At 49.2% G+C, this 14349-nt stretch overlaps 1 protein-coding gene across 1 annotated transcript; it reads right to left on the bottom strand.

The window, feature by feature from the left end:
• Positions 1 to 7391: 7391 nt before the first annotated feature.
• SHOX2 (SHOX homeobox 2) lies at positions 7392 to 13032 on the bottom strand (the record flags this gene model as incomplete). Its single annotated transcript, XM_080623745.1, has 5 exons — positions 7392 to 8903; positions 9046 to 9134; positions 9218 to 9275; positions 11440 to 11648; positions 12768 to 13032. 5 exons carry the CDS (start codon positions 13030 to 13032, stop codon positions 8652 to 8654), a joined length of 873 nt encoding a protein of 290 aa, XP_080479871.1. The 3' UTR covers positions 7392 to 8651.
• Between the last annotated feature and the right edge of the window lie 1317 nt (positions 13033 to 14349).

The raw sequence follows: 14349 nt of genomic DNA, 5'->3' as shown, positions 1-14349 counted from the left end.
ACTCAGATTCTCAGTGCATCTTATCTCCTTTTCTACCAAGGAAGAGAATGAGATCTATACGGGAGGGGAAGGTGATGGGGCAGCAGTAACGTCTCAGGGAGGGATGGATGGAGAGGGCCCACCCTGGGCTGATCATCTCCCCTGCAGCCCCTACTCTGACCCCCACAGCAGCTGCTGCTCCTCCCAAACAGCAGGCTGGCTCCCAAGCGCCAAATGTACCAACCTGAAGTGCAGGTTACATCCAGCACACAGAGTCCAGACTGGCATGCAAGAGCAGGACTGTGATACAGAAATAAGAGCGCAGGAGTAGTGGAAGTCCTGCACATAGAGACACCTGAGGCAAGAAGAAACGAGTGCAGATTTGAGGACAGCTTTCAGAATTCTTCCAAGTTTTCTTACAGTTTTGCAAATTCAATTCCTTCTTTAAATTATGACTATCCCAACTTTATAGATGTTAAAATACAAAAGTACAAGCATTTTTAAGCATAAAATTCAAGTTACCAGTGGCAGAACTAATATTCTTTCTGCTCCAGTTATTATCCTTGCATGCCTGAGCCTCTAACATTAATCTGTGTATCTGCAAGTTTTCTGAAATAACACAGGACAGAATTTACTGTTTTCTTATTGACAACACTTGAAGTCCACTGAACCACTGCATGGTTCCCTGTGGTAATGAACAATGATTGTAGGAGCATACAGGAAACAGTTAAAAAAACCAAACCAACTATTCCTGTCTAGTGTTAATTTTCATTTTTCCAAAAACTAAGAGGGACACTTACAAAACTTATGCAAACAACTTGGATAATTTTTAAATGTATTCATTCTTTAAATAGCCGCAAGATAAATAACTCCTAGGAATACATCATACGTAACTTAGCTTGACCTTGGACATACCTTGGCTAATAATAATTGTTTTGAAGTATATATGTTCTTTTTATAACTGAAGGCTTAATTCCTCTTTCTCCAGGAACAAAATGGCGAGCTGACACTCTGTAAATCCTGCCTTTCCATTGTTTAACTGAGAAGTCTCAGTGCAGATATTATGAAAGAAAGCTCAGACAGAAAATTCACAGGCATTTCCCTGGCCCATGAAAATAAGTTCTTGATTACAAGCAAAAAGAGCCCATTAGAAATTAATCTAAACTAATTACATCTGAACATAAAATCTTTATGAGTTACAAATGTTTATCTTTCCTTTAGAAGTATTACTATGGTTAAATTACTTTTGAAATTCATACAAAATCTTTACCTAGGTAGGAAAATATTGTAAACTATTTCTGTAATTAAGCTGATTACATATTTAAAAATTTTCATCTGCTTCATATTATAAAGCTGTTTGTCTTCTGCATGAAACAAGGATGGACAGAACCCACTAAGGATCACATCCTTTCCTGATGCAATGAGTGTAAAACAGACCTACCACTGGTTACACCATGTGAGAATTTGCTGTTTGAAAGGAACAGATCCTATCAGGGAATCTTTTCTTGCAGCCTGGCAGCTGCAGCAGTGTAAGAACAACCAAAATCCCACCTGTGGGTACTGAACAAAGAGAAAAATTGTCTAAAAAAATTGCCAGAAACCATATGGATTAGTTAGCACCTCTTTCCAGAGTAAGGACAGATGTTGTAGCAATGGTATTTCTTTAGATTAATGGCTGTTCAAGTAACTATCATAACAAGCCATATTTAAAATGTACCAAACCTAGCAAATTCATTAGCCTGTTGTTTTCTTTTTTCACTATAGGTTCAGTACTATGGCCTTCATCAAAGCAGATTTTCTTCAGCAGTCAACAAAGTCAGTGGAAACCCATACAAATGTTCCTGCACAAGGACAGCATGGGCATTTACATGTAGTTCCCACTGTCCTCCATGTAACCTCTCAAAGGTATTTTGGGGGAATCCTTTATTTGCATTTTGTGTAAAAAAAAATACGTTTACCTTCTTCCTAATGATTACCACATGTCAAAACACTTCCAAAGTAAATATTTCATAAAATAGAATCTGCATAATAAATAATGTACACATATTAAGTAGAGGAATGGTGTAAAAGATGATCACAGCTATTTTACAATGGGCTACAGGCAGTATCTTAATTTTCAGTAGATTACCAATTTTGGTAATTGCTTGCCAAGTTTCCACCACTTCACTATTTACTTAAATGACAACTAAGATATTCATAAATGTGTTGTGTCAATACTAACACTTCGCACACTGCTGTCTTTGCCATGATATGGTGCACAGTCCAAGGGCTAAAGCACCCTCTGCCACCATCTGGCACACTGGGAGGGGTGATGTCTTGGTCCCAGCTCTCATCAGAACTATTTTAGTCTGTAAACTAAAATAACCTCCAAGAAACACTGTGTCTCTTTCTGGTTGCATCCAAAATTCAGACGCTTTCTAATAACACGGCCAATTCTTATTTTCCAAGCACCCCTTCTAGTGTGAGCTGTGTTCAAACATGGGTTCACTCCACCATCATGTATAAGATGTATGTGGTGTTTGCAGCAATGGTGACCAACAGGACATATTCTCTTCCTGTTAGGAAAATAAAATTGTAGGTCTAACTTGTTCTTAGGGAAATAGGAATGGTGCAGCAGCCACCTAACATTGGAATGACAAGATGTTTCCCATGTTACGGTGCGTGTGGAGCACGCTAACATCCTGCTGGAGTGTGTGACCACGGAAATGAAGGTTCTAGTCAGAGACTGATGACTGGAGAACAAAAATAGTTGGATTTCACAGAGGGCAGGAACTATTAAGTCCATGTGACCCCACAGCCACTGAGTTCTGAGCAAATTGCCAGTATTTACCATTTCATAGTGACGCGAGATCACTTTAAGCAAACCAAGGAAGCCAATCAGCTCAAGGGATGATAGAGGTGCAGGGGACATTATTGAACTGTGCATTCAAAACACTGAGGTTTGGGTGTAAACAGCTGCTGACCAGCTTCTCAGCTGGACAGAAGCGACTGTTGAACAGCTTGTATCCACTTGCTGCCTCTTTCAGAAGACACAAAATCCAGCGTGTCAATTTCAAGGAGCAAAACACAAGCATCAGGCTGGGCAGCAAGAGAAGGAAGCGCAGGCACTGCTGATAGAGCCTGCAGCCACGTGGCTGCACAAACCATTAGGGGCCTGCAGATGCACTTTTGGGATCCTGGAAGAAAACCCAAGTGTGGAGCACCATGGTGGATATTAGCCTGTAACATGTGGAATGTCAGCCTGAACTGAAATGCAGCAGCACTTTCTTAAGGCATTATTAAAGCTGTTATCTTTCTTCTCTAAATTAACTTGAGGAAGATGTTCATAAAAGATTAGGCTACTCTGGCACTGTGTTTTATCAACCATGGGTTTATAACCTACAGGATGGCTGTAGCTGCTGCTGCTGCCTAGGTCACACTACCTCTTGCTCAGAGCACTGGCACATGGTGAGTGTACTTTGTACCTCCCCATTTCAAAATTCTCCCTCAGAATTCTTCCTGAGTGATTTTTACCTGTATAAAAGGAGACTGATGGTATCAGATCAGTTTTTAATGAATAGCACGTCTGATGTGCAGAGGCCATAAAACCTTTGTTATGCAGGAAAATGTTCTCTAACATCTTTCATAGCTGCAGTATTGAAAAGTTTACCACAGAGAAAAGGAGGGGTAAGTAGATAGGCTTGCAAATATCCTTTGCATACATTTTTTTTTCCATTATCTTACAGACAGAGCTAGCAATCTGGGGCCATGGTGACAGAAAAAGGGGCATTGGAGTCAAAATCACCTAGTTTCTGAGAGCACAGAAGTAGGCTGGTTATGCAGCGTTAGCCACCAGAGCAAAGCAGCAGCTTTTCCTTTTTTATTCTTTAAGCTTACCTTCCTTCTCTAGGAAAAGTTAAGTCCAGTCTCTCATATGAGTGCAAAACATTATTGCTGAAAAAGAGGCTGCCTTCCGCAGCACAAAACAAGAGCCATATGTTGGCAGAGCGTCAGTATGTGCAAATCATGGGTGACATTACGCACAAACGATACAGCAGATCCCGACAGATCCTGCAGGCAGGAGCACCCTGTGCTTGCAGCCTTCCTCTCCCAGCAGGCAAGCTTCCTGCAAGCAGGACAAAACTTGCACTGGAGGCCTTTACAGGCATTTGCCAGGGGAAAACAAATATCAAACTCAAGTTGGGGAGGTGTTGGGCTTGTGCTGCTTCTTACTTTCCTTTATCAAAAGAAGGTGCACTGTTATCACACCGACGGGAAAGACAACAGGCATTGAGGGCTCTGCTGTTTTTTCCATTTGAATTTTAGCTTTTGCCCAGTAAGTAAAATCTGTAAAAACTGGTAAAACAGCATAAATGCATCCTAAAAGTCATTCTCTGCAATGGGACTAGCAAGATTCATGGTGTAGAAAATACTGAGAGTTTTCTTCATTCACACTAACTTAATTGCCTAAAGAACATCTGGAGAGAAATCTAGCTGCTTATGTAAAGTGTGAGTAGCGACAACCCATGTTTCTGAGAACACTTGCTAGATCCTCCATCAAAACCAGTGGCTGTAGCAGCTTAAATACAGGAAGGGATAAAAATGAGCATAGTTTTTCCAGTTCCTGTCAAAACTTTGTTGCTTATCTCAAAAACACAAGGGTGATAACAATGTGCTGCTTTTATTTTTTTTAAATCTATATAGTCGCTGACCTTTAAGGTGCACTTTTCACTTTTACTTCATGGTAAGGCTGAACAAGCTCAGAAATTGTAAGAAACTGAAAATCCAAGGGCGAATTAAATGGGAACAGCCACAAAATTGGACAAGTATCAATATTTACTGGGCAGCAGTTAGCACAGTGTGTACTGTTACACAAAGCACATTATTTATTCCTTGAGTACTCGGCAGCAGTTCTCTTCAAGGACTGCTGTACCCATACGGGCAGACTGCTGTTGTGCAGAACCATCGGGTGGATGCCACAGAGGCTCATCCACTCTTCAGATGCTGCTTTTCTGAAAGGCAAGTTCAAGTGTGCTGGTTAAAATCTTTGCCTGGAATAAAAGGTGAGCTGCTAATGAACAATATGAGACCTACCAATTTTAGACACAATATCTAGCACATTTTCATGCACTTTTATGCACTGGGCAAATCCAGTGTTTTCATTCTTTCTCCTTTTAGGAGTTCATATATGGAGAGTTGAAATCTATGGTAGGAGTTTATACAGCAGTGTCCGGAGTTTTCTGTGAGACCTCTGGCTGCCATTGCACTTTGCTGCTCACCTAACATCATGCTGCTGCAGAGAGCGAACAAAATGTGGAAACTGCTGCTTCACAGAGAAACAATCTGTGTAAGGTCCTTCCATGAGCATGCAATCAGCTCTGCGAGGATACAAACAGGTATTTACTCCTTCCTACATGATTTATTTGATCTCTTCTCTAAATTCCCCTCTCAGGCCAATACATCTCTGTGTAAACCCCATGCTAAAATTTTACCTACAGAAAGCAGGTACTGTATGTGCACCAGTTGGCTCATGAAACACCCACAGTTAAATTTCAGGGAACTTAGAGATTTTTACATAGGTTCAGACACTGAGAAGTAAAATAGAAACAGAAGAGTTCTGGCCAACTACTGTCGGCCTATAGACTTATTAGGTATTCCAGCCCAAGGAACCAGGAATGTACGTATTCCTGTCCAAAAATATCCCGTTAAGACTATTTTATTTTAATCACAGCTGCGCTAAAAAATACACAGCTCTCTTACACCACCCAATCCTCTTTCCGTGTTATGATGAAAGCACATTTCTCATGTTTTTTATTACAATCATCTTGAAGACAGGCATGCCAATATCTGAGCATATTGTAAAGATCGGAAATTCACATTGTATGTATCCATCACAGTTTATACTATATACATTAATAACCTGCACAAGGCTGTTAGGCAACTGTATTTAAACTAGTTGTATTTTAAACAGAGCAGGTAAGATGTGACAAGTTATTTGGAGTAGACTTGGGAACGCTCGAGGCTCTGCTTGGGAGGTGAGCTGCAGGGCTGCAGTGACTGGGCTGCAATATTAGTTGCTCGTGCACATATTAATTAACTTCTTTATTCGAGGATCAATCGACACCACCGTTAGTTTCATTGACTTTATAATTAGCGGTATCTTACTTTTGCTTGAATAAAGCTGTTTTACCTAACATAAAATCTATCATTTCCTGCCCGTTATTAGCATATAAATGTCGGAGCTGATTTTGCTCCTTGCAGTACTCCCCGGGAGGGCTCCTTCCTGCGGGGAAGGAAGTCCCTGTCCCCCGCCCCAGCCCGTCCCGTCCCGCTCGCTCCCGCTGGCCGGTAGCCTCCGCTACCTGCCCGCGACGGCTCGGCCCTCCCGGGACCCCGCGGCTCCGCCGGCTCTCAGTGCTGCGCGCAGCCGGGCAGTGGCCGAGCCCACAAGAGCCCTTCCCCGCGGAGAGCGGGCACGGCTCGCCGGAGCCCGCCGCTTCCCCCGCGAGAGGCTCGGGGGGTCCTGTGGCTGCGCCTCACCCGCCCCGCCCTCTCGCGCAGCGTCCTGCTTCTTGCCACCGCCGCGCCGAGGCGGGCTCCTTCCCCGAGGAGCTGCCCGGCCTCCGGGGCTGAGAGCGGGTGCACCAGGGCGGGCGCCTTCTCCTCATAGAGACCCCCACTGCTGGCGCTTCCCCCCAGCACCCCCGAGGCTGGCGGCCTCTCCTCACGGAGCCCTCCTCGGAAGGCGCCCAGACGGGACGGTCCTGGGCGCGGCGAGGAGGGAAGCGGAGCTCTCATTGCCCCTGTCCCTCCCTGGGAAGACATGTTGAGCCACGACACTTTCCTCGATTTTATTACCTGAGGGAACTTGACAGAACTCGCAAAGACACAATTGCTATAGAGCTTCCACTGGTCTGTTTCTCTTCAACAGAAAGCCAAACCAAAACGCTGCGTTAAGTTTTGTGAAGCCGAAACTAAGGAAAACTCCCAAAAAGCGGTAACGAGAAAGGAGCACGGAGGAGAGTGGTGCTCCCCCGCCGTGCTGGGCTCTATCGCTATGTCGCGATATCAGCGGAGCAGAAGGAAACGTGCGATTCTCTACAGAAGGTGTAAACACAGAAGAGAAAGAATATCACCGATGATTTAATATTAACAGTACCAGAAGTGGCGTCCACTGAAACGTTACCCTTTTTCAGTCAATCTGTCGCAAAGTGTCTCAAATTCATTTACTTGGCACTTATCGAAATTCGTGACGTCGAAAATGAATTAAAAAAGGTGAAGCCAACCTGAGCGAAACAAAATATATTGTGCTGACAACAGATGTAATGAAATAACAGCATCTTGTTTTCTCTGTTTTTTCTTTTTCTTTTTAAAATAACTTAAAATACACTAGAAAAAATATGGTCAATATAAATAATTTTGTTTTCATGGAGAACAAATAGATACAAAGCCCGTCCAGACCAAAGTTCGAGTAGAAGAGCTTTCCCTCTGCCTTGTCAATGAGGGTCCGATGGCAAACTGGGATAACCACCACAGATTGCAGGGTACCCAGGTGAAATAGCGACACGTCTTCAAAATAATAACAATTGTAATAATAATAAACAAAAATCACAAGGTTACGTGAATAGATACACCTTTATGAGATAAAATGTAAATGTCTGACAGTCAACTATCATTTCACAAGTTATAGCCAAAATAAACTTTGTTTGTGTGTATCAACATATTTTACATGTACCCAGTACCTTTTATTGGAATTTGCCATGGTGTAAAGTGGTGGTTGGGAATTAAATACTCTTTTTTTTTTTTTTTCTCTTTTTTTCATTTTCCTCTTTTTTTTTTTTTATTTTTCTCTTTTTTCCTTCTTTTTGTCCTTCCCCCCCTTTTTTTTTTAAATTTCCTTTTCCTCCATTTTTTTAAATGTATTTTGTCTTTTTTTTTTTTTTTTCTCTTTAGTTTTTGCCCCCAGGACGAGATATCTGGCGAAAAGACCCATGCTCCATTCTCCCAGTGCTTCCCGTTCCCTTTTATTTCAGAGGTGGGACAGCAAAGGACCAGCAAGGATTTAAGAGTGGAAAAGGTAGTACTTGATCTCCCTGTCTGTCTGCTTCCCTACGAGATGAAAAGGGACAGAACCCAGCCACGTCCGTTTGGTTTTTCTTTTCTTTTTTTTCTTTTTCCTTTTTTTTTTTCTACTGAAGATGAGGGTGAAGTGCAAGTGATTCAAAGGACTCCATCAATGAAATACAAATACATGCAACCGGAATGCTGCTGCTGGAGGAAGTATCCCGGACAGTTTCCCATTAGAAATTCGCAGAGAAATCATTGTCCTTCTTTAATTATTTTTTTTTTCCTTCATTTTTTTTCTCCTCTTCATCACCATTTTTCTCTCTTCTTCTTGCTGCTACTCCAGACGTCGTTGTTAGACTTAAGTGTCTGATGCACCGTGAAGGGAGGCCCGCCTCTCTTATCAAATTTCTTGTATTAAAGTGAACTTCGCAGAAAAAGGTCAGTTTAAAACCTGTGAACTCCCCAGCTGCGCGTCCAGCTCCTCGAATTCCTTAAATAAGTGTACATCCCCCGTTCGTCTCTGCGCTCCCTCGCCTCTCCCGGTTTGGTGGGTCGGGTTTTGGGGTGCTTTTGCGAGGGTTTGGGTTTTTTTTCCCTCCCCCCTCCCCATGTATTTTGTGGTGCTGTCACAGCCCCAGGGCAGCGGCGTGCTTCTTGGCCTTGAGGCGGAGGTCGGCGATGCTGGAGTTCTTGCTGGTGGTCTTGGCAGCGGCGGCGGCGGCCACCACGGATGCGGCGGACGCGGACTCTGCCAGCGTGGCCAGCGGCAGCCCGAAAGGGGGGGCGGGGAACATCATGTAGGGTGCGTGGGCCAGGTGCGGGTGGAGGTGGTGGTGCGCGTGGGCCACGGCGCTGTCCAGCTGCAGCTGCGCCTGCACCTGCGGGAAGGGCGGGGGGGACACAGACGGGCGGCACATGGCGGCGGGGCTCGCGTATGTCCCGCACCCACCCGCGACCGACGGGACCCGCGTGTGTCCCGTCCCCTTCCTACCCCTCTTCCCCCCGCCCCGCGCCACTTGCCTGCTGGAAGGGCATCCGTAGCGCGCCCACGTTCACGTAGGGAGCTACCCGGCAGGCTTCGAACTGCGTGGCGGCGCCGATCAGCACCCCTGCGGGAGGCAGCGGGAAGCGGTCAGCGCGGGAGAGCCACGAGTGTCAACACAGCACACCACCCCCCCATCATTCCCAGTACCTTTGTGCAGTTGGTTTTCTTGCTTTCGGCATTTGGCTCTTCGGTTCTGGAACCAGACCTGCGGGGAGAGGGCGAGGGGGACACGCGGGGGTCACGGCCGCAGGGAATAAAAATAAACCCGCAGATAATAACAATAATAGCAAACGAGACAGACAAAGAAACCGGCTATAGCACGGGCTGGGCTCCAGTCCCCCCGGGAAGCCCCAGCACATGAGCTCCGAAAGGCAAAAGGAGGGTGAAATAAAAATATAATATTAAAAAAAAGGAAAAAAGGAAAAAAAACCCAAACCACTAAATTTAAAACATAGCTAAGCGCTCCCCCCGCAGGAGCGAGGGGCTGAGCCGAGGGCTCCCCCGTCCACACTGACAGCCTGAAAGACCTGAACACCCCCCTCGGCATCGAATACTGTCTGGTGATAAGTGGCTTGGATGTTTGCACCATCAGACCTCGTGCTCATTAATAAAGAAATTAATTAGCTTTATCTGCAAGAAAAAGTAAACAAGGAGTTTCATAACTCAGCTGCTTTTTTTAGTTATTATTTTGAGGGATTTCAGGAGGAGGGGGAGTAATACTGTCATGAAAGCTTCACTACAAAGAAGTTTCGGTTTTCTTTTTTCTCTCTTTTTATTCGTCTCCTTTTTTCTGCCTTCCTCCCCCCCCTTTTTTTTTTCTTTTTTTTTTTTTTCTCTGCTGTTCCTCTGTGCAGCGGGGTGTAGCACAGAAGCGGAATAATTCTCTTATTATCATGATAATCTAATTTGCTGCCACAGAAAAAGCTGCACGTCAGATAAAATACTCCTAATACTGGAAAAGGAATCGTTCAAATAAACTCCTAGAACGAAGTTCTGCTCGCTTAGGGAAAAGAGGACAGGGAGGGAAGGCGGGAAAGCACGACTGAAAACATTCGTACTTTAAGGAACCGCATCTCAGACGCCACCCCGACCGGGCAACCCCGTCCCCAAGCCCCAAAAATAAGAAAAACAGAACAAAATGCCTCTTTTTGAGGTTTTACTCGAAGAAACGAATATAAGCGTATTTCCTCCGCCAGCGAACCTGCACGGCCGCTGCACTCGCCGTCTCCCGTTTCGTGATTTAAAAATCATTGCGTAGGCGAAGGAAAAATATTATTGCAAAGCGCTTTCCGGAAGGATTTAAAGGGAGTGGGGTTACAGCGGGGATTATGATCATCTTCCACTGCCTTTGTGGAGCGCAGAGCCCGCGGAAGGCAGCGCCGCCCTCCACTGTTTCTCACGGCCAAGTTGAAGCCCAGCAACTTTGGGTTTGTTAAAACATTTGCTGGGCATAAACAGCCGGAGAAACGAGGAAAGCTGGAAGACGAAGGCTTTATGTATTTTATTTTTCTATTTGGATCAGGCTGCGATGCCCAAAGCTGCCCATTATTGTTTTTTCAGTTCAACGTGACGGCTCCTGCCCCATCCCTACGCCATCGCGGGTGCACCAAGACGGGGGGTGTGGGGTATGGTCGTGATGGTGGTATCTCTTACAGCCAGATTTCCGAGCAGCTGCAGATGTTGGGGGCCTAAAGCTGCTCCATGTGCTCAAACAACACTATAATTTTCTTCTCTTTCATTACTCCAAAGGAAACGCACCGGAGCAGCTAGTTTTTTCCCATAGAAAAGCCACCTTCCTCCCCAGCCGGGCAAAGTAAGGACTCTCCCACACTCTCCATCTCATCCCTACCAAAATCGCAGAAACCAGCCCAGGAACCGATTTGGGAAAACTTTGGGCGAACAGACCGAGGTTAAATTAGAGGAAGTTGCGGCTTCTCCGGGAGAGAGAGCGCTCAGAGCAGCCTGGGTTTGCCCCAGAGTGTTGTAGTTCATAAATCCGAACAAAGCCGGTCTATGCCCTTCACTCAGCGTTCGCGCCTCTTCCCCCGAGATTTAACAGCTAGGAAAAGAAACCGATTGTAAATTTTGGGGCACTTAGCAGTTTCTAATTTAGTTTACGGTCACTACACCTATAAAGTTAATTGACGCGGCCGTAGGAGCCCACGCCGGGGCACAGCCACCGCAGCTGCCGGGGATGAACGCGGGCGGGGAGCTGAGGGGGGACCGAGCCGAAACACACGTCGGAAGGCAATTTTAGGGACTTGCTGGGTGCGGGGAGCTCCAAGCCACCCTGACAGCCGTGTCGGGAGCGGCAGGGACAGGGCCCCGACCGCCTATACCGAGCACCGAGCCCACCCCGCACAGGCTACCTGCACCCTGGCCTCGGAGAGCCCCAGCCTCTGGCTCAGCTCCTCCCGCATGAAGGCGTCCGGGTAGTGGGTCTCGTCGAAAAGCCTTTCCAGCTCATTCAGCTGCTCCAGGGTGAAATTCGTTCGGCTCCTCCTCTGCTTGATTTTCGTCTGCCCTTCCTCGTCCATCGCTTTCGCATCTTCCTTGCGCTCCTTCAGCTCTGGAGAGACTGGGCACGACAGAGGCGGTCAAATAGCCGGACAGGGCTGCGGGGGCGGCCCAAGCTGCCGGGTATCGATCCCCTGCCCACCTCCCCGCTCCCGGCAGCCGAGGGAAGGGGAGAACCAGGCAGGAGCTCCCCGGGGCCGATGCTGGCGGGGCCTGCGGGCCGCGCCAGGCCCGCCTCAACAGCTGCCTTTCGGGGCCCCGCCACTCGGCTCCGGTAACAGCTGCAGCAATGAGGCCCCCTGAGGGCCGCCCCCTACCTCCCAGCCCGAGCCGGCCAGGAGGTCCACCCCTCTCGGGGGAAGCTCAGCAACAGGTCCCCGCCGTTCTCCGCGGACCAGCGCGGTCCCTCTGCACCCGAGGTTCCCGTTGTTTAATTTGCTGCCGGAGACAGGCAGCGGGGACCCTGTGCGGAGCCCCGCGGGACCTGCGTGTCGGCCCGGCCCGGCTCCCCCAGCTCGTTCAGCACTGCTCTATGGATGCTCTATGGGTGATATGGATGCTCTACCGGGAACGCTTGTCCGAAAAAAAAAAAAAAACTAGGAGGCTACGAACCGCAGGCCCGCAGAGACGGGCCCTGCTCTGCAGCCAGGCACGGAACTTCCCGCGGCTGCTCCACCAGCGAGGCCCTGCTGCTGAGAGCGTCCCTGGTACGGGCATCGCAGCCATTGCCCCAGCGCTGAAAAAGCGCGGAACAAGCCGCGAGGCTTCCCCAAAGAAAAGGAGCTGGGAGCACGGAACTCCATGGCACAGACACAGTGCAGCACGGCCCTGCCCCACGCGCGTCCGCGACCCGTGGAACAACGAACGGGCCGGCGATCCCGGGCTTTCGTTGGCAGAGCGGCTTCCTGCGGGATGCTAACCAGGAACAGATCGCGTCGCGAGCAACTTAAACGCTTGTTTAAATATTTTAATATAAACTTCGGGGCTGGCTGCATTTTTCCCGTAATTAAGAAAACGTGGAAAGCCGCACTCTAACGCCTGTCGCAGCCTCCTCACGGCCGCTGCAGAGCCCATTCCACCCGCGACAGTGTCTAGCCCAGTGCAGGGCCACCGCCCGCGTTCCGACCCCAGCCAGAGTAGGAGAGAAGGAAGGAAGGGGAGCCCCCGGTGCCGCCGTTACCGTCGCTGAGCTTGGGGGTGGCCGCCTCGGCGGCTCTCTCGGTGGCGGCGTCGGGCTCCCGCAGCGGGGACCGCCCGCCGCCCGCCCGCCCCGCGGGGCTGCCCGCTTCCTCTCTGCCCGGCTCCGCCGCCGCTCCGCCGCTCTCCCGCGGTCCGCCGCCGCGCAAGGGCCCGCTCTCCAGCACCTCGCGGTAGGTGATGAGCTCCTTCTTCTCCTTCGCTTTGGGATCAAACGACTTGGAGACAAACGCCGTCAGCTCCTCCATGGCCGTAGCTTAGGGGCGCACTGCCCCGGCTCCCGGGGCGGGCATCCACGGGGCGGGCTGCCGGCGGCGCCCCGAGCCGTGCTGAGCTGTGCCGCCCGACGTGCAGGGCTCTCGGGGTCTGATAGCGACGCCGCGATTGAAGTGGCACTATTTATACTTTGCAAAGCCTGCCCCTTGTTCCTGGCGAATTACCTCCCCTCGGAGCTCTGAATGGACCCCTTCTCCGCCGCCCGGCCGCGCCGCCCGCCGCGGGGCACCGCGCCCGGGGCGCCGCCTGCCCGCTCGCCGCCCGCCGCGCCCTAATTAGTGTAATTAGGTGCGGGCCTGGGCGCGAGGTCCCGGGCGAGCGCCGCGCGGGAGAGGGGCCGGGGCTGCGGAGGAGTGGCCACAGCGGGGGGCGGCCGAAGGGGGGGGGCGCGCAGGCTCCGCGCCCGCGCAGCGCCTCGCGGAGTTCGGGGCGGCCCCGAACCCCCCAAACTCTCCCCGCCCTCCCCACCGGGGGCCTCCCTGGTGCGCCGCGGAACCGGCCTCGGGGGAGCCAGGAAAGTTCCTTCTTGGGCGCCCAAATCCCCCCAGTCAATGACCGGCTAATTGGCAGTGACAAATAAATACAGTTACATAGTTTGCGTTTGCTCGTACGGCGAGCTGAGGTATCAGATTAGACAGAATTAAGCTATTTATTGCTAATATTGTTTTCCTTTTGTTGTTTAAATCCTATTAAGAGAGCGCTTTTGTAGACAGGACTCCTCTCTTTCCCATCTTTGCTAGAATTCAAATAAATTATTCAAAATTGTTTAACTCCTGCCTATGCATTGATTTTTCATTTGACCCCTACGATGATGACTTTACATAAAGCAGGGTTTATTTACTCGGGCAGGTACGGCAGCGAAGTTGGAATTAGCGGTTCTTCAAACCCAATTAAACTCGCCTCCACCGCGATAGGCACCGGTTTGTTGTCTCCCCGCCGCAGGCAGCACAGCCGGTCTCGCCGCCGGTGAACCGGTACCGCTGGGTGCCCGGGGGACCGGACTGAAAGGGGAGATGATCGCCTTTACGTTTCGTTTATCCACACTCAACATTCCGCGGTTCCTGTACCGGGGGTCGCGGGCTCCGAAGCTGGCCTTAAACTAAGAGAATTTCACAAAAATACCGGAATTACCCGTAGATTTAAAATTGTTTCTTTGCGTTTCTTGGCTTTGCCCGGCGGAGGCTGAGGTCTGCCCGGGACATGCACGCCCCGCACGAGTGGGCTCTCCCTTCCCGAGCGCAGCCCGGCCTCGGCGGGGTACCCACGCTGCGAGGGTAGCGCTGCCCCTT

The sequence above is a fragment of the Psittacula echo genome (assembly GCF_963264785.1).
Source record: "Psittacula echo genome assembly, chromosome: 7".
Classification (NCBI taxonomy): Eukaryota; Metazoa; Chordata; class Aves; order Psittaciformes; family Psittacidae; genus Psittacula; species Psittacula echo.
The sequence above is the reverse complement of the archived record's forward strand: the minus strand, read 5'-3'. Positions and strand labels throughout refer to the sequence as shown.